Source organism: Gossypium arboreum, chromosome 12 (genome assembly GCF_025698485.1).
Source record: "Gossypium arboreum isolate Shixiya-1 chromosome 12, ASM2569848v2, whole genome shotgun sequence".
Lineage (NCBI taxonomy): Eukaryota > Viridiplantae > Streptophyta > Magnoliopsida > Malvales > Malvaceae > Gossypium > Gossypium arboreum.
In genome coordinates this window covers 119195258-119215802 of record NC_069081.1, presented here as the reverse complement: position 1 = coordinate 119215802, position 20545 = coordinate 119195258, and the positions used below count along the sequence as shown (strand labels likewise).

General features: G+C 32.2%; 2 protein-coding genes across 4 annotated transcripts; one reads left to right on the top strand and one right to left on the bottom strand.

Moving 5' to 3' along the window:
• Positions 1-6350: 6350 nt before the first annotated feature.
• LOC108479559 (mitogen-activated protein kinase 9-like) lies at positions 6351-12251 on the top strand. 2 transcript variants are annotated; one of them, XM_017782239.2, is made up of 11 exons: positions 6351-6775; positions 7856-8264; positions 8342-8469; positions 8615-8674; positions 9444-9593; positions 9726-9881; positions 10184-10321; positions 10405-10478; positions 11124-11225; positions 11391-11598; positions 11705-12251. In XM_017782239.2, exons 1-11 carry the CDS (start codon positions 6500-6502, stop codon positions 11777-11779), a joined length of 1776 nt encoding a protein of 591 aa, XP_017637728.1. In that variant the 5' UTR covers positions 6351-6499; the 3' UTR covers positions 11780-12251. The 2 variants fall into 2 exon arrangements, with proteins under 2 accessions (XP_017637728.1, XP_052878527.1); XM_053022567.1 differs by lacking the exon at positions 9726-9881.
• An 862-nt stretch (positions 12252-13113) lies between these two features.
• On the bottom strand, positions 13114-20482 carry LOC108478192 (pentatricopeptide repeat-containing protein At4g02750). 2 transcript variants are annotated; one of them, XM_017780625.2, is made up of 3 exons: positions 18844-20482; positions 13535-14884; positions 13114-13451 (listed from the first exon to the last, which is right to left on the bottom strand). In XM_017780625.2, exons 1-2 carry the CDS (start codon positions 20344-20346, stop codon positions 14078-14080), a joined length of 2310 nt encoding a protein of 769 aa, XP_017636114.1. In that variant the 5' UTR covers positions 20347-20482; the 3' UTR covers positions 13114-13451; positions 13535-14077. The 2 variants fall into 2 exon arrangements, with proteins under 2 accessions (XP_017636114.1, XP_052878525.1); XM_053022565.1 differs by lacking the exons at positions 13114-13451; positions 13535-14884 and adding exons at positions 16710-17043; positions 17131-18471.
• Between the last annotated feature and the right edge of the window lie 63 nt (positions 20483-20545).

Sequence of the window (20545 nt, the reverse complement as noted above, 5' to 3'; positions counted from 1 at the left end):
TGTATTTTTATACATTTAGAAAAATGAAGATTTATTTATTAAATAAAATTAAGTTTAATATTTTATGTTAAGTTAATTTATGTTCTTAAATAAATTTGTTTTTATTATTATAATATTTGCAGAAGAACGAAAGCTTTATTTATTACTCAAAACAAGAGTTAGCATAGTATGATTAATATTATTATTTTGTCATGGGTTATTTATAATATAATTAAAAATGTTAATATTTTATTATTTTTAAAAAGTTACAATTACAAATAATAATATCAATTACAAAATTCACAAAGTTGACATATTTATATAATTTATTGATTACAAATAACTTTTAAATTAGTCATGAACATATTATATTGGTAAACTCAAAAACACTAAAAATGAGTAAGGGTAAATTATACTAAAAGTCATCTAATAATTTTTTAGTTACTAAATTATGAAAAAATACAAAATGATCACTCAACTATTAATATTTTTTTGGTTATCTATCTATGAAAAGTTACAAAATAATTATCTAACTATTTAATTTTGTCTTTCTTTATCATCACTAACTAATGGTAACAACTTTAAAAATTGACATAATAACAACCTCAACTCTCAATAATTATAAATTATATCAATTTATTTTTAATTTTAAAACAATTTAGCTCTTAACATTTATGCATTAAATAAATTTATTTTTGTAATTTTATTTTTCTTTATAATCTTTTCATATGAAAACTGAAAAAATTATTAACTAAATTGAAAACATAAAATAAACCCCAAAATAAATATGGTAAAATAAATACAAACAAATTATTAAAAATTTGACGGTTGTAGGCAAAAAAATAAATTAGTTGTAGCACCTTTTTCATTCATAATTGGATGAGAAGAAAAAAAGTCGTAGACGAGGATAAGTCCATAACATTTCAGAATCTTTTGCTTTACCTTTAATTCTTTTGTCCTATTATGCATCATGCTCTGTGCCCTAACCAGTTGAACCCACTTTCTTTTTGCCTTGTTTTCTTTCTTTCTTTTTTTTCCTTCCAGAACTTTCTTTTATTTTGTCCTTTTCTTTTTTCCTTGTCGTGGAATTATATGTATCGTGAAATTAAAATACCAATGTAATAAAAATAAATAAATTTTATGTAATAATTAAAACATCAATGTGTCAGTGTAAATAAATAACCGAGAATCCACATATAAAGGCCAAGGTGTTTGGACCCACTGTGGTGGGCTTATCTACCGAAATCTCAAATAACGCCATTTTGGCCTAGTTAAATATTGACAATAAAGATTTTCAATATAAAAAAAAACTACATCTAATTCTGCTAAATTATTAATAAATTTATATTTTAGTCACTTAGCTTCAAAATTTTACAAAAATGGTTATTGAATTATTTAAAAGTTTTCATTTAATTCAATAGATCGTTACAGTCATTATTTATGGTCTTTTTTGTTCGTACTGTGTGCACCAATTAAAAGCTCTCCTTCTAAGGGCGAAGTTAAAAAAATTTTCGGGGGTTGAAATTAAATTATATATTTTTATGATAATAAAAAATAAAATTTCTCCATTTTAATATTCTATATTTTTATAATTTTTAGAGGATTAAATCAATTTTTTATCATTTGGGGGGCCAAAGTGCAATCTTACCATTACTAATTTAAGATTTTATAAATTATAAATGGTCTAAATAGAAAATTTTCTATTTTAGGGGGATAGGGCCTTTGCCAGCCCCCCTTAAATCTGCCCCTTCCTCCTCTTTCTCTTCTACAGTTTAATTTTTTTTCATGAAACGACTTTGAATGTTAAGAATTTGCAAATCAAAATTCAAACAGTTTTATTCTCCAATCTTTGACGCTGATTGTCATATCAATTTGGATCTAGGTTATTTTTTTCTACTCATCAATGGGTACTGATCCACCGTACTAATCGTATAATCGTTGTTTGAAGCTTACTAGTCTAACTTTAAAAAGAAAAATGACTTAAAATAAAAACATTTGAATAATTTAATGAATTATATGATCTTTTTAATAATTTTAGTGACTATTTATAACTTTTTAAAGTTAAATGAGCGGAATGTAAACTTACCAATAGTTTAATAACTTTGAATATAGTTTAGTCTAAAAAGATTGAAATAAGTTGGTAATTCAAATGTTTTCTATTGTTGTAAAGTTTTAAGTTTCTAAATATAATATGGTAATTTTACAAATAAAATTAACACGTAAAAATTGAATTTGAAAATTAAAATTTAGAAAAAGAAATAGAGAATTAAATAATAGGTAAAACTAAATTCTAAATATTAGAAGAGAATGGGTAAGGGCAAGGGCCAAACAGGGCCCAAACCCTCCTAAAATAGGAAATCATGCTTTTGACCCATGAAAATAAGTAAAATTTTAAATTAATAACTGATAAAATTATAATTTAGCCTTTCACAAATGATAAAATTTTAATTTAATCATTCTAAAAATCATAAAAATATATATTAACATTTAATACAACAGTGAAATTGCTTAGCTCTCATAAAACAATATAACTTAATATTGTCCTCCCATAAAAAAAATGGCTTCGCTCATAAGGAAAAATACAAATATTTTAAGCATATTTTAACATATTTTGTTTCTTTCAAAAAGTGTACGTTTTCAGTCATTTACCAACTAATTTAATCTCCAATTGATTCATGATGCAAACATAACAAATAAAAATACACTCATTATAAGATTTATATTTTCATTTAAAAGAAATAAAATATGCTATCTAGTTAGGTAATGTCCATGCATAATAGTAACGTAGAGGCCTAACTTACTAAAATGTAAAATTTTACATTTAATTCTTTAAATTATAAAAAAATTCATAAAATATAAAATTACACTTTCACCTTGAAAAATAATAACATTTTAATTTAATTATTTTAAAATTATAAAATATAAATTTTAAAATTGTAAAATTACATTTTATACGATTTTTTTTAATTTGCTCTATGCATGCGCATTAATTCATTTCAAATTTTATTGGAACTTTAACTTGTAAGAAAACACAAAACAAAATTTCCATGCAAATTAAAATGATTGCTTTATTTTTTTAAATTTCCAAACCAACGTGATTTTGCATGCAAAAACGATTGATGTAATACCGCACCAAAAGTTCCTTTCATACAAAACCATAAAAGGAAAATCCTCAATTATCCATCCCCTCTATGATTAAATTTTCTCACTCGTATATTTATATCATATCATAATTTATTTATTCTATATTAAATTTTATTTCAAAATTGAATACATCATTACATATTATTTTAATTATATTCTTATGTGGAATTCAAAATAATTAAATTTATCTTTATTACTAATCATAACAATGATAGGTGATGATTATTATTTAAGTGTGTCAGTGTGTATGGGATTTCACTTTCGGACATCATGATGGAAACGTGCACTCAAGCCCTACCTGATGGCCACAATTTGCAACCACATATTTGCTGACACTTACAACTCGTTTTCGCTTACTTTTACTTTACATTTTCGGCTTCGCTCATTCATTTTTGTTACTATTTAAAAAAAAAGATTTAGATTTGGCACTATTCTATCTTTTATATGGATGTCGTAAAAATCAAATCGGTGGATAGAAGCGAAACTAAAATTATAAATTATATTTAAGGTTGAAATTGAGTTATATTTTTAAAGAAAGTTAAAATGTAATTTTATTATTATATTAATTTATATATTTATAATTTTAAATAATTAAATTAAAATTTTATTATTTTAGAGAATTAAAGTATAATTTAATTATTTAATTATTTATAATTTTATAAAATACAAATGGGCCAATCTGATTTTTTATTTATTTTTGAGGACTTTGACCTTGCTAGCTCTTTTTGTGTCACTCTAGTTGGTTAACTAGTTAAATTATTAATTTTTAATTTAAATGATTTGATAATTGATCTAATAATAAATAGTTAAATTATTAAAATTTAATAAATATTAAAAATTTATAACTCGGTTTAACTATTGTCTTTTATTTTGGATTTTAATTTTATCAATTTTGAGCGGTTCGTTCAAAGACTAATTCAAATTTTTGTCCTAATTGATATACCGGTTGGTTCTTTGTCCAAACCAATCTAGTTCCAACAACTCTGCTTTATGTGATAAATAAGTAATAAATTTATTTTACGTATTCTAATTTGGTCATTTTAAATTTTTGTATTTTTTAATTTTAACTTTTATATTGATCCAAACCGAAATAATTAAATTTATTAGGTCAAATTTTACTATTAATCATATACTATTTAAGTTTATATTTAATTTTTATACTCTAATTTGATTATTTTATTTTTATACTTTTTCAAAATTTAAAATTACAATTGCTATTTAAATGATAAAATTAAATTCATTAACTAAAATAAAACATGACTTTCTATGTGTATTGTATGAATATATCAGGTTAATAACTTTACAAATATAATTTAAATTTTTAAAAATAAATAAATTAAAAATAATTAAATTAAAATACAAAATTACATCCCAGCTCATCCATAGATAATAACAAAAATTGGCGAGTAGATGTTGGTGTGAAAATAAAAGGCCAATCATACAAATAAACACATGATTAATTTATTATGGAGATGAATGTGAAACTGGCAATTAGCTGTGACCGTGTAAGCCACCGATATGTATCAGATAATCAGAGGTCTACGTGTCGCCTATGTTAGGCCAACTATTTCGAACCAAGCAATTGTGCTTCATTCTAGAGAAGTTAATTTATTATTTTATAATCTACTAACAAAATCATTAAAATGAGGCCAAATTTAAAAAATAAAAAATAAAATTATTTTTCATTGAGCCTTAACTGGGTTATATCGACATTTCTATTAGTACAAAAAATATGAATTTGAACATGTTGAAGCGTGATAAGTAGTTTGAATCTCAAAATGTTAGATTTTTCATTTAATTTCTTAATTTTGTTATAAAATTACATATTGATATAGTGTTAAAGTTGCACTTTAACTTCCAAAAAAATTATGATTCATCTTTAACTCTTCAAAACAATTTTTTGGTTCGCCCCTAAAAAAGTCATTTATTTTACATAGAGAAATGTGTAATAAAGCAAGGGATCCTTAACTAAATTTACTACTAAATTTAAATTTTGATAATAATGAAGACATATATAATGAACTAAGTTGTCGAACTTTTCTGACATTGATATATTTTCAATGAATTGAATAATGTATATTCTAGTATGATGTTGAATATATTTAGGTATTGGATACCGTGAAAGATGCTCGAAGTGAGTCATCAACCATTTTAATTTAATCTAAATCTCTTATAAATCAAATTTAAGATCAATATTTATTTCAAATGCTCAATAAAGAACCCCCTTACATTCTACTCGGAATTTTTCGTTACTAGATGACAATCCATTAGAAACTTCATAAGTAATGTTACGTCTTCTTACATTATTGTTGCTTTGCCATATGATAGGTGAAATATATTAGTCTCGGGTATTTATTGTTAAATGTCGACACAATAGTAACTTTTTCAATTTAACCAAAGCGATAGAATTTTATTTATATTAATTAAGGAATTAATTTTGTAATAAACTCAAGTCAATACTTAAATATCTAGGTGTATAGGATAGTATAATATATAAGAATAATAAATTGATGTGTGTGTGTGTTTTTTTTAAAGTTTGATGGCCTAAATTTTAGAAATAAAATATTCAGTTTTTATTTAGTTTAAATTAAATAGAAGTAAATAGAATAAATTCTCAAAATTAACAAATAATTGGATAATTTATACTTAATGTCATTAAATTATTAAAAATTTACGTTTTGATCACTCAGTTATAAAAAGTTGTAAAATGGTCATTAAACTAAATATTTGAAAATTTTTATTTAAGTCATTGGACTGTTAAAACTTTTTTTAAGTCCAGCTAGCGAGCTTTGAGCAATAATTTGCTGATCAATGCAATGGATAGCAAGTAAAAGAATAAATCTTACGTCTAAGTTGATCTGATGGTCAGTGTCGAAAATCGAAGAATAAAGCTATTTGAATTTTAGCTTACATATTCGTAATGTTTAAAGTTGTTTCAGTGGACTATTATTTCTCAATTTTGTTTTATAAAACAATTTTGAATTGTAAACATAAAGAAAATGAGAGGTTTCAATTGGTGTAAGTAGTGCGAATGAATTTATGCAACTGGTGCGAATAGAAAATGCCACAATCCAATAATTTAAATAAAAATTTTAAAAAAATTATAATTTTTTAAAATTGAGTAATAAATATATAAATTTACTAATGTTTAAATTAATAAAATAATATATTAAATACAACTTGTCAACATTAATATAATTTTCAAAGTTAAAAGTATAAACTAATATAAAGGAAATGGAATATTTTAATTTAATTTTGGGGGGGAGAGAAGAGATGGGGGATAAATAGAAGGTGGAAGAGAAAGCCGAAAGGAGAAAAAATAGGAAACGGGAAATGTTGATATTGGTTGGCTGTGAATCCAAGTAAAAAAGAGTATATGGGGGGAAGTGGAAGTCTCGTGGACGGTGTTCGTCGCTGGTTTCAACGTCGCCATTTGATTCCTTCTTCTTCGAATCAACAAAATAATAACATTATCATCGATCATCATGATACTTCTTCTTCATCCTCTACTACTCTAACCCTCACTCAAAAACAATCACAAGAATCAACGGCTGATATTGTCGTTCAGGATTTTGATTTTTCTTCCTTGAGGCTTGTTAAAGTTCCTAAGCGTCATTACTTTCCTGTTTCTTCCATGGATTCTCACAAAAAGGTACTTTTACTTATTTTTTTCAGATCTCATCCGCTTTCTTTGCAATCGTTATTTTTAAACGATTCAAAATTTCGAACTGCGATCTTTGTTTTTTTTAATGTAAAACTGAAAAATTAGGGAGACATTTTTCATTTAAGGAGCTAAATCGTGGATTTGCGTGGTTTATAATGCAAAGCGGACCGAATTTGTCTGCTTAGAACCTTATTTAAAAAATTCAAAAATGAAAATTCTGAAAAAAAAGAGTTTCGTTTTTTTTCCTTCTCAATTAAAGAAGATCCGAGTGCTTTTGTTTCAAAAATGCGATTTATGACATTTGAATGATGTAAAATGATTGCTGTGATTTTCTTGTATAAGATAGTGAAAATTTTAGAAGATTATCCTGCTTGCTAATTTAGTACTGAGAGATTGCAAACGTCGTTGCTTATTTATTTAAATTTTTTTTACTAATTGATGGATTTTGTTCTTTTTAAAAAAAAATCAAATTTCCTCTCGCATAATGATCCGTTATTCATTTATTCTTTATTTATTTATTGCTATAGTATCACTGTAGAAATATATTCAATCACTCGCATATGTTGGAATTTGAAGCTAAACAGCGTTCTCCGTACGCAGTTTATTGTTTCGCACTCTATTTATTATTTCGAAGCTCAAGCTGCTATAATTCCCTTAATCATTTTCAGCTGGTCAGCATAGCCAGCTGTGGTGTCTAGGTTGTCAACATCGTAGTCAAAGCTGAATTTTGTTTCAAGTGGAAAAGGGGCAATGTCCCTTTTAATACTGTATATATGCTTATAAATACAGTTGCTGTCATTTTGGAAGCCTAATAGAAATTGTTATTCGAGGCTTCGTCTGTAATCCTGAAGTTTCTACTGACCATGTTTAGGTGGTAGATTTATTTTTCATCTTAGCTAGCCTGAAACTTAGGCATTACTTCTTTTTGTTTTTACAGTAGTTCCAATGATAAAAAAATATTAGTAAAAAGATATATGTTTTCAATACATGCATCTCCTGTCACCTTTTGGCTTTTTTCGTCGTCTCCGAATGTGAGTTTTGATGTTTCTAAACAATGGTTCCATACAGGGTGCACTTGAAAAGGAATTTTTCACAGAGTATGGAGAGGCAAGTCGATATCAAGTTCAGGAGGTCATTGGAAAAGGAAGTTATGGGGTTGTTGCTTCTGCAATTGACACCCACACTAGTGAAAAGGTTGCAATAAAAAAGATTAATGAGGTCTTTGAGCATGTCTCTGATGCGACACGAATTTTGAGAGAAATCAAGCTGCTAAGGTTGCTTCGTCATCCGGATGTTGTACAAATAAAACATATTATGCTCCCTCCATCTCGACGAGAATTTAGAGATATTTATGTAGTTTTTGAGTTGATGGAATCTGATCTTCACCAAGTAATTAGAGCCAATGATGACTTAACTCCTGAGCACCATCAATTTTTTTTATATCAGCTTCTTCGTGGTCTGAAGTATATACACGCAGGTATACTCTTCACAACATGCTTCCTACCTCCACCCCATGGATTTATTATTGATTTATTATTTTAAATTTTTTTGCAGCAAATGTATTCCATCGAGATTTAAAACCCAAGAACATCCTTGCTAATGCTGATTGTAAGTTGAAGATATGCGATTTTGGGCTTGCACGAGTATCGTTTAATGATGCCCCATCAGCAATTTTTTGGACCGTATGTTGTTCTGTCATGAAATCTTGAAGCTTCTGCATTTATGTTTCCTTAGTATTTATCAAATGGTTTAAATTTTGCTTTAAATTTTACAGAGGGTAAGCCTCTCAAATGCATATGCTAAATTGAACTTGTTTAATCCGTTAAGGACTATGTAGCAACTCGTTGGTATCGGGCTCCTGAACTCTGTGGATCTTTTTTCTCCAAAGTAAGTTCTGATGATCTTCAATAGACTAGGTGTTTTGTTTCTATTTTGTGTTTCTGGTTGCCGGCTCCAATTGTAGACAAAGATGTTTCTGTTTTGATTACCTAGTCATTAAATGTGGATTTTCTTTTTCTTGAAATGTATTTACCCCTCTGTTCTCCCCCTTTCTAATCTCCTTTTTGTTTGAACTTCGAATTAAAGAAAGTGAAAACCACATTAGGGTGTGTCCTTCTACTTTCTGATGGATAAGGAATTTCCTTTAACATTCTTTGTGCATATGCATACCTAGTCACTGTGTAAATTGATATTAGCTCTTGAGTAAAGTTTTTAGAAATTATTTTTAGGCTAAAATTAAGAGCTCCTGAACTTTATCACTTCACCTAGATAAGCCCCTATGCTTTTATTGCACTCAAATAAGCAATGCAATTGAGTATATCAGCACCTAGCCTAGGAGCGAAAGATACAGAATGTTTTTGTCCTTTACTTCCAGTTTCACCAGTATTCATGGATCCTGTTTTATGCAATGTCTGTAATCATGAATATTTACGTTCTTCTGTTGTTCTTAGTGCACGTATCAATTGTCTTCATCAGTTGTTCCCTTTTTTATTTTTGTGTGAGAGAGTCTTGGTGAGGAAGGGGCTAATCACTACTTATATTATCTTTTGAACATGAGTTCTGGAATTTCATTTTACCTTTTGATGTATAGTATTCAGAATTAACTATGTTTTATTGGGGCTATAACTGGAATTTCTGAGTCTTTGTCCTTTTGTAGTACACTCCTGCAATTGATATATGGAGCATAGGATGCATATTTGCTGAGATGCTTATAGGAAAACCACTATTTCCTGGAAAAAATGTGGTGCACCAATTGGATCTAATGACCGATATGCTTGGCACACCTTCTGCTGAATCCATATCAAAGGTTGGTTATTTTATTTTTTGAATATTAAGTTGTATTTTGCATTTGTCACTCATTTCTAGCTTTGTCATAGTCTTTGAGATTCCGGAGATTAAATACTATCTTGTCAATACTTAATTTATCATGACCTGGCAGATTCGGAATGAGAAGGCAAGGAGGTACCTTAGTAGCATGCGTAGAAAGCAACCAGTTCCTTTCTCACATAAGTTCCCTAATGTGGATCCTCTTGCGCTTTGCTTACTTGAGCGCCTTCTTGCATTTGATCCAAAAGATCGCCCTACAGCTGAAGAAGTAAGATTGCTATCCAAGAGTGTTTTTCCCAAAAGCATGAAAAAAGGAAAAGGAAGTACGCTCACAAGAGATAACCCTGAAATTGAGATATATATATTCAGAAGGCATTAGAAGTATAAATCATATAAAATTTAAATCTATGAAGGGATGATCTTGAATGGAACTTCTTTGATTTGAATAAGCAAAGATATGATAGTTCCTCTCACTGCTGACACCATATCAAGTATAAATGATGAATGAGCAAGTTAGATATTGAATTACAAGCTTCTGATATCCTTAATGCTTATGCACTATGCTTTCAGGCATTAGCTGATCCGTATTTTTATGGTTTGGCAAATGTGGATCGTGAACCAACCACCCAACCTATTTCAAAACTAGAATTTGAGTTTGAGAGAAGGAAACTAGCAAAAGATGATGTCAGAGAGCTGATTTATCGAGAGGTACTCCTCATTTGTTGCTTTGGTATTTATGTGGCTTTTATTTATCATGTAGCTTAAATCAACTTCTTGCTTGGAGTGAACAGATATTAGAGTATCATCCGAAGATGCTGCAAGAGTATCTTCGGGGTGGGGAGCAAACCAGCTTCTTGTATCCAAGGTCAGAAAACACTTGCTACGCGATCTGTGAAGGAATTTTTATAGTTATACAAGCATAAACGACAATATATGTATGAAGGAAGTTTGTAGTGTCACAGGAAATCTAAGGGAAAAGTTAGTATTTGCCAATAGTTTGAAAACCTAGTTAGCGTACAACCAGCCAGTAGTTAAAATGGTCTTCTTTTTTAAAATGTAAAATTAATAATTAGTAGAAAATAATGAAAATATTGAAAAATGATAAAAACCAGTTTAATTTAACCTGGTTCAATGCTTCACCTTTTGTTGCTGATCAGGTTGCTTTGACACTCTTGTCTAAATGCTAACCAAACACAAAATACGTGACCCATGAGCACTCTCCTCGGTCTCATGAGGTGTCCACATTTTCAACCTTATATACCTTACGACTCGTTTGAACTCTTTCTTTTGTTGCTCAATATGATGTCTAGGATTGTTGTTTTACAATTTAAAAAAAAAAAAAAAAAAGAATCTTAGAAAGTAATATCTTTTGGATGGCTATCAAATTCCTATTGAAGTTTTGCTCTAATGAAGTGAAATGGAAGGGTAATGTAAAAGATCTAGAAAGTCTAGTTGAAAACATTTGCTGCTAGCATCACAATTGACATCTTTTTCCTTTTCAATTCGATAGTGGTGTTGATCGGTTCAAGCGACAATTTGCACATCTGGAGGAACATTATGGTAAAGGCGAAAGAAGTACTCCACTTCAAAGACAGCATGCTTCTTTGCCTCGGTATGCTTAATAAAATTTCAAGAGTCATATTAGGTTTTTTTTTTTTTCACCATAAAACCCTGGGGATACTATTGTACTTTAGGTTGGGTGGAAAATACCTCTGTTTTGTCTAGTTCATTTGTCATATTTCAATTAGCTTGATCAACCGTGTTATCTTTTTCTCAGTGAACGAGTTCCTGCTCCCAAGGAAGAGAAAGTTGCTGAAAATAATGATACGGTTTCAAAGTCTCGGTTCTCGGATGGTTCAGAAAACACAGATGCAGAAGGGGAAAATGGCCTTAGCAAACCCAACTCTAGTGCTCGTAGCCTATTGAAGAGTGCTAGCATTAGCGCCTCTAAGTGTGTTGTTGTGAAAGAGAAAAATGAATCAATGGTACACAATTTTACTAAGACTTCATTGTGAAAACTTTTCTTTTATGGAACGAAGTGAATATTACGTGTACATCTTGTTTATGTCGTATTCATTTCTGCTGCTGCAGGAGCAAACTATTGCTGAAGCCGATGATGAGATAGTCGATGTCTTGTCTCAGAAGGTTGCAGCTATCAATGCGTGATTGGAACTTGGAATTTGCTTTTCAAGTATTTAGTTGCCTCGGTCGGTACGTTAGCCATCCCTACCCCCCCTTGATTGTTGGGAAGAGGGGGATTTATAGTGATTTGTACCAAAGTTTTTTCATTTTTCCCCCGGTATACATGAACAGAAGCTAACGTTAGGACTATAATAGGGGGTACGATCGAGAAAGCTCCGGCTATCATACATTTGAGAAAAACAAGAGTTGTTGTATTTATCCTATATAATGAACTTTAGAATGGCATGCATTGGTAGGGAGTAAGAACACTATAAAAGAAAAACAGTAACATTATGTATATACTATGATGTCATGGTTTCTATTCTAGGCCGAGATTTTTAGACTCTCATATAAGACTCGGCAGTCAGGGATGTGATTTTTGTGAAGAAATAGAGTCGATTTCTTATGTCTAGTTGTTTCTGCATTAATACAATGGATTATCTCTTTATTTTCCGAAGCAGGAGGTTTTGACTAGAATTGTTCACAGGTTGAGCACGAATTGGAGTTTCGTAAACGAAAACACCTTGGGTTTGAGTTATTATTCAATCATTCTTTTAGTTTAGATTTATTAAAAATATAAATATTATAGAAATATATAACTTTTAATATTTTTAAATAGCAAAACAAGCTTTTCTGTACTGTCTATGGACATCTCTAGCTCTATGCTTGCGTGTGGGTCTGATCTTTTACCTTGTTGGAATCTTATGGGCTGTTTTTGGAAAAGTATGCTGTGGTGGTTGACAAGAGATCCATAAATTATTCTTTTTCTTTTGTTATCAATATTAAGAGGGAAAGATAGAGTTTGAATCTGTGTTGTCAAATCTCTTTAATTTTTGGTCCAAACTACAAACCTATTATTAAGGCAAAAGTGTATTGTATTAAAATAAAATAATTGATTTGGAGGCATTATAAAGTAAAGTGTTAAGAATGCCAAAATGATCGAAAGGTTTGTTGATTACTCTCTTCCCAAAGTATATGTATGGTAAAAGATATGTAGTGCGTTTGTTTACATATTCAGAGACATATTCTTTTATGATGCAAGATTAATGCACTTCTTTAGAGCTCTCAGTGTGACATTCTTCCCTATCTAAATTTGTGTTGCTCGTCATGAGCCTTTTTGCCATTTTTGCCTGCATTATTTTAAAAATCTTGCGCAGTCTCATGATTAATCCACCCTACCTACCCACCCACCCATTGGGGCATTATGTAAAATAAAATTGAGTAGACATGAATTGTTCTGATATCATTTGTTACAAGACCATTTCTTTCTAAAATGCATGTTTGATAGGATGTTAAATATATAAAAGGAAATCCATCAATTTCATGGTTTGATTAAGGATAACAGAGCATCTGTTGCATAAAAATTGTTTGCAGGAATAAGTTACCAATAACATAGTATTACCAAACATTCAAAGTTTCCTTTAAATCATATTAAAGTAAATAGACAAGCATTCACCATAGAACCTGTTTAATCTATCATGAATAATCTTTTGCTTACTCTAATCCATGCTTGTTGACTGACCCGATCAGTTTGCATTTGTTTATTATATCTTCCCCTTGCTGGATTTGCCATTGCTTCTTCACACAACTCCAACATATAAGATCGAGAAACATAGGCAGATAATGTCTGATTGCAACCTGCATGGTGAAGGCCTGCCTGTTACAGAAATGACAGTTCAAGGATTAGAGACGCTGACAATCAAGCTGTGGCTTGTATCACAAAATCAAAAATCAAAATACCTGTGAAAAGTTTCTTTCTGCAGCAAAAATGCAAAGGATAACCATTCAATTCAACCATTTTCCCTCCATTCCGTTGTAAGTTGGTTCCCAATTTAATTTAGATTTAAAGCAAGTTAGAAGCTGATGTCTGCTCCTCCTTGTCCCACATGCCAAGTACATTAGAGAGGCATTTCCTCAATGTATACAGAGATCAAATGCATTACTTCATAGTACCATGGCAAAGGAAAGCCTCCCCCCCCCCCATGCTAGAAGTTCAATTTATTTCGCATTATTGATCATGGACCAGCTTTAGTCCAAAGAATCAACCATAAAATTCAACAAAAATGTAATAATTATCTTAAAGTTACTACACTTGTAGGATGAAGGCTTCAAGGAAGTAGGCTCTTTCCACATGCAGCACATTGTTTACCTTAGGCTTTTGCTAACTCGGAAGCATCTAATAAGATTCTGAAAATGTATATCTAAAAAAACTAAGGATTAAAGGCTGCAAAAATATTTTATCAATCCTTAGCCATTCCACTTTAAACAGCTTCTGATACATTCTTACCAGTAATCCCCACAAGAACATGAGCCTTCCCTGAAATGGTGAAAGCGGTTAGAATCCCTTAAGATAATCAGCCGGCCAACAATCTTTGATATGTATTTGATGGCATTGTGACAGTCTTCGCAAACACGCAAGTTTTTTATCACACGAATTGGTCTACCAGCAGGAATAGATAGAATACCATAAGCCACAGCCAATTTTTCACTGTGATACTTGAGCATGTGTTCCTTCTCTTCCTCATCTACATCATGTAATATCAATTTTATAGAGGACACATAGCCCTCACGCTTCATTTTAAGATCTAATTCTTCTAAATAAGCATAGATTTTATCCCTATCCGGGTGGCATGAGTCTCCAACTGAAAATGTATGGATCTTGTTCTGGACCTCAAGCCAACTACACCCCGGTATTTTCTTCACGCCAGTATCCCTCATTTTTAATCTCATCTTACTAACATCAGCCCATCTACCAGAAGCTGCATATAAATTTGAGAGAAGAACATACATTCCTGCATTCTCAGGTTCCATTTCGAAAATCAACTCGGCAGCCATTTCAGCTAATTTGGTATTGCCATGAATTCTGCTTGCACCAAGTAAAGCACCCCATGTTGCTGCATCTGGTTCGAAGGGCATGTTTCTGATAAACTTCTGGGCCTCATCCAATCGACCAGCTCGGCCAAGAAGATCAACCATGCAAGTATAGTGTCGTGAATTTGCTGTTATACCATAATCTTGGTTCATCGAGTAGAAATATTCCATGCCCCTATCCACTAAGCCAGCATGACTACAAGCTGACAGTACTCCGACCTGAAACAATAAACTACAAAAGTAAAAAACTACGAACTACATGACGTAGAAGAAAATGTTCCACATTTAAAGAGTTTTCTCGATTGCCTCTCCTAGACGAAGGTTGCCATTGAAAATCGAAGCAGTATTGCATCAGATTAAAACATTCCTTCCATTTCTGAGAAGATAAGCCTTATTAACTCTCATCTCAGCTAAACCTCAAGTTAATCACTAGGATAGGATATGTGACTTTTTTTTTAAAAAAAATGCTATTTTTGGGGCATGGTTGACACCATGTCTTGAGTGTGGAATATGTTTAAGGAAATGAATTAATAACATATGGCCAGAGTATTTCTAATAGCAGGTTAAATTTTAAAGTTACTTAATAATTACCATAGTGGTATCATTTGGTTTGACACCAGCTGCCTTCATTGACTCGAAAATCTTTAGGGCCTCTTTACCAAATCCATGTCTTGCATAACCAGCAATCATTGTATTCCACGAGACAATGTCCTTCTCCGTTATCTCTTCAAATGCACTACAAGCTTCTTCTATGCCTCCACACTTGCAGTACATTAAAAGCACGGCATTTCCAACAAAGGACCCACTTTCATATCCTGCCTTAACCAGCCGCCCATGCAACTGCATGAACAGAAGCTAACGTTAGGACTATAATAGGGGTACGATCGAGAAAGCTCCGGCTATCATACATTTGAGAAAAACAAGAGTTGTTGTATTTATCCTATATAATGAACTTTAGAATGGCATGCATTGGTAGGGAGTAAGAACACTATAAAAGAAAAACAGTAACATTATGTATATACTATGATGTCATGGTTTCTATTCTAGGCCGAGATTTTTAGACTCTCATATAAGACTCGGCAGTCAGGGATGTGATTTTTGTGAAGAAATAGAGTCGATTTCTTATGTCTAGTTGTTTCTGCATTAATACAATGGATTATCTCTTTATTTTCCGAAGCAGGAGGTTTTGACTAGAATTGTTCACAGGTTGAGCACGAATTGGAGTTTCGTAAACGAAAACACCTTGGGTTTGAGTTATTATTCAATCATTCTTTTTAGTTTAGATTTATTAAAAATATAAATATTATAGAAATATATAACTTTTAATATTTTTAAATAGCAAAACAAGCTTTTCTGTACTGTCTATGGACATCTCTAGCTCTATGCTTGCGTGTGGGTCTGATCTTTTTACCTTGTTGGAATCTTATGGGCTGTTTTTGGAAAAGTATGCTGTGGTGGTTGACAAGAGATCCATAAATTATTCTTTTTTCTTTTTGTTATCAATATTAAGAGGGAAAGATAGAGTTTGAATCTGTGTTGTCAAATCTCTTTAATTTTTGGTCCAAACTACAAACCTATTATTAAGGCAAAAGTGTATTGTATTAAAATAAAATAATTGATTTGGAGGCATTATAAAGTAAAGTGTTAAGAATGCCAAAATGATCGAAAGGTTTGTTGATTACTCTCTTCCCAAAGTATATGTATGGTAAAAGATATGTAGTGCGTTTGTTTACATATTCAGAGACATATTCTTTTATGATGCAAGATTAATGCACTTCTTTAGAGCTCTCAGTGTGACATTCTTCCCTATCTAAATTTGTGTTGCTCGTCATGAGCCTTTTTGCCATTTTTGCCTGCATTATTTTAAAAATCTTGCGCAGTCTCATGATTAATCCACCCTACCTACCCACCCACCCATTGGGGCATTATGTGTAAAATAAAATTGAGTAGACATGAATTGTTCTGATATCATTTGTTACAAGACCATTTCTTTCTAAAATGCATGTTTGATAGGATGTTAAATATATAAAAGGAAATCCATCAATTTCATGGTTTGATTAAGGATAACAGAGCATCTGTTGCATAAAAATTGTTTGCAGGAATAAGTTACCAATAACATAGTATTACCAAACATTCAAAGTTTCCTTTAAATCATATTAAAGTAAATAGACAAGCATTCACCATAGAACCTGTTTAATCTATCATGAATAATCTTTTGCTTACTCTAATCCATGCTTGTTGACTGACCCGATCAGTTTGCATTTGTTTATTATATCTTCCCCTTGCTGGATTTGCCATTGCTTCTTCACACAACTCCAACATATAAGATCGAGAAACATAGGCAGATAATGTCTGATTGCAACCTGCATGGTGAAGGCCTGCCTGTTACAGAAATGACAGTTCAAGGATTAGAGACGCTGACAATCAAGCTGTGGCTTGTATCACAAAATCAAAAATCAAAATACCTGTGAAAAGTTTCTTTCTGCAGCAAAAATGCAAAGGATAACCATTCAATTCAACCATTTTCCCTCCATTCCGTTGTAAGTTGGTTCCCAATTTAATTTAGATTTAAAGCAAGTTAGAAGCTGATGTCTGCTCCTCCTTGTCCCACATGCCAAGTACATTAGAGAGGCATTTCCTCAATGTATACAGAGATCAAATGCATTACTTCATAGTACCATGGCAAAGGAAAGCCTCCCCCATGCTAGAAGTTCAATTTATTTCGCATTATTGATCATGGACCAGCTTTAGTCCAAAGAATCAACCATAAAATTCAACAAAATGTAATAATTATCTTAAAGTTACTACACTTGTAGGATGAAGGCTTCAAGGAAGTAGGCTCTTTCCACATGCAGCACATTGTTTACCTTAGGCTTTTGCTAACTCGGAAGCATCTAATAAGATTCTGAAAATGTATATCTAAAAAAACTAAGGATTAAAGGCTGCAAAAATATTTTATCAATCCTTAGCCATTCCACTTTAAACAGCTTCTGATACATTCTTACCAGTAATCCCCACAAGAACATGAGCCTTCCTGAAATGGTGAAAGCGGTTAGAATCCCTTAAGATAATCAGCCGGCCAACAATCTTTGATATGTATTTGATGGCATTGTGACAGTCTTCGCAAACACGCAAGTTTTTATCACACGAATTGGTCTACCAGCAGGAATAGATAGAATACCATAAGCCACAGCCAATTTTTCACTGTGATACTTGAGCATGTGTTCCTTCTCTTCCTCATCTACATCATGTAATATCAATTTTATAGAGGACACATAGCCCTCACGCTTCATTTTAAGATCTAATTCTTCTAAATAAGCATAGATTTTATCCCTATCCGGGTGGCATGAGTCTCCAACTGAAAATGTATGGATCTTGTTCTGGACCTCAAGCCAACTACACCCCGGTATTTTCTTCACGCCAGTATCCCTCATTTTTAATCTCATCTTACTAACATCAGCCCATCTACCAGAAGCTGCATATAAATTTGAGAGAAGAACATACATTCCTGCATTCTCAGGTTCCATTTCGAAAATCAACTCGGCAGCCATTTCAGCTAATTTGGTATTGCCATGAATTCTGCTTGCACCAAGTAAAGCACCCCATGTTGCTGCATCTGGTTCGAAGGGCATGTTTCTGATAAACTTCTGGGCCTCATCCAATCGACCAGCTCGGCCAAGAAGATCAACCATGCAAGTATAGTGTCGTGAATTTGCTGTTATACCATAATCTTGGTTCATCGAGTAGAAATATTCCATGCCCCTATCCACTAAGCCAGCATGACTACAAGCTGACAGTACTCCGACCTGAAACAATAAACTACAAAAGTAAAAAACTACGAACTACATGACGTAGAAGAAAATGTTCCACATTTAAAGAGTTTTCTCGATTGCCTCTCCTAGACGAAGGTTGCCATTGAAAATCGAAGCAGTATTGCATCAGATTAAAACATTCCTTCCATTTCTGAGAAGATAAGCCTTATTAACTCTCATCTCAGCTAAACCTCAAGTTAATCACTAGGATAGGATATGTGACTTTTTTTTTAAAAAAAATGCTATTTTTGGGGCATGGTTGACACCATGTCTTGAGTGTGGAATATGTTTAAGGAAATGAATTAATAACATATGGCCAGAGTATTTCTAATAGCAGGTTAAATTTTAAAGTTACTTAATAATTACCATAGTGGTATCATTTGGTTTGACACCAGCTGCCTTCATTGACTCGAAAATCTTTAGGGCCTCTTTACCAAATCCATGTCTTGCATAACCAGCAATCATTGTATTCCACGAGACAATGTCCTTCTCCGTTATCTCTTCAAATGCACTACAAGCTTCTTCTATGCCTCCACACTTGCAGTACATTAAAAGCACGGCATTTCCAACAAAGGACCCACTTTCATATCCTGCCTTAACCAGCCGCCCATGCAACTGCATCCCCAATTCTAAAGCAGCAATATGCGCACACGTGCTCAAGGCACAGGCAAATGATGACCTATTCAACCTTTCTCCATCTCGTTTCATGTCTACGAAAAGGCGTAAAGCCTCTTCACTATAACCACTTTGAGCATACCCTGCAATCATTGCTGCCCAAGAAACAGGATCACGTTGAGGCATTCGATCAAAAAAGTCCCTAGCATGAGCTGTCTCACCACTCTGAGCATACCCCGTGATCATTGTATTCCAAGTAGTGACATCTCGAAATGGCATTTTGTCAAACAATTTCCTAGCCATGTCCATTCTCTTACATTGTACAAACCCTGCAATCATTGCATTCCATGAAACAGCATTCTTTTGTGGCATTTGGTCAAAAGTTTCCCTAGCTTCATCAACCAGTCCATTCTGCACCAAACCAGACACCATCGCTGTCCATGTAAATACATCTCGAACCGGAGACTCATTAAACAATCTCCTAGCTTCTTCAATCTCACCATTTTGTGCATAACCAGTAATGATAGTATTCCAAGAGATTTTATCTCTGAGAGGAATTCTATCAAAAACCCTTCTAGCATCAACCAACATCTTCTTTTTCACAAACCCACCCATCAAACAATTCCAAGAAACCAAATCCCAATCCAATTTCGATTCAAACAACCTACAAGCTTCTTCCATCTTCCCATTCTGTACATAAGTTGCAAGCAAAGCATTCCACGATATCGAATTCTTACAAGGCATTCTATCAAAAATCTTCCTTGCCTCATCAATGCAACCATTCTGCGCATACCCAGACAACATCGCATTCCACGAAACAACGTCCCTTTCAGGCATTTCCTCAAACAATTCCCTCGCAGCAGCAAGGTTATTGTTCCTTACACACCCACTAATCATAACATTCCAAGAAACCAAGTCTCTTTCAGGCATTTCATCGAACAAGTTCCTCGCGAGATCAAACCGACCGTTCATCAAGTACCCAGATATCATTGCATTGTAAGAAACGGAGCTCCGGCGTGGCATCAAGTTAAAGAAATGAAGAGCTGAGTCCAGCTGGGAATTGCGCATGTAGTAAGATATGGTCATGTTCCATTGCTTTATGTCGGAGTCACCAACTGGTCGGGGTTTGTCATTGTGTCTTCTCTGAGTTAATGTCTTCTTCGATGGATATGAATTTGGGTTCGTTCGTAGTTCTTTGATGGAATGTAACTGCCTCCAACGGTATCTCCTGCGCATGGCTTTCAGTTTCAGCATCAAAATGCAAAAGTTTGGAGCAGTGTTTTCGGAGAGCGGGCAATATATGGAAATTTAAAGGAGGTTGAGTACTGTAACAAATAATATATGTTCAATGATAATAATCTAAACAAAATAAGGGTAAATTCCATTAATAATCACCTATGTTATTTTATCACTTAATTATAAAAAAGTTATAAAATAATTATTTAAAATTAAT

Excerpts from the sequence above, each read along its gene's own strand:
- LOC108479559 (XM_017782239.2), top strand. The coding sequence starts at position 6,500 with ATGGGGGGAAGTGGAAGTCTCGTGGACGGTGTTCGTCGCTGGTTTCAA. Across the intron at positions 9,594-9,725 it reads CTGCTGAATCCATATCAAAG|ATTCGGAATGAGAAGGCAAG; the intron begins GTTGGTTATTTT and ends ATGACCTGGCAG. Across the intron at positions 10,322-10,404 it reads GAGAGCTGATTTATCGAGAG|ATATTAGAGTATCATCCGAA; the intron begins GTACTCCTCATT and ends TGGAGTGAACAG.
- LOC108478192 (XM_017780625.2), bottom strand. The coding sequence starts at position 20,346 with ATGCTGAAACTGAAAGCCATGCGCAGGAGATACCGTTGGAGGCAGTTA. Across the intron at positions 14,885-18,843 it reads AACCAAATGATACCACTATG|GTCGGAGTACTGTCAGCTTG; the intron begins GTAATTATTAAG and ends TTATTGTTTCAG.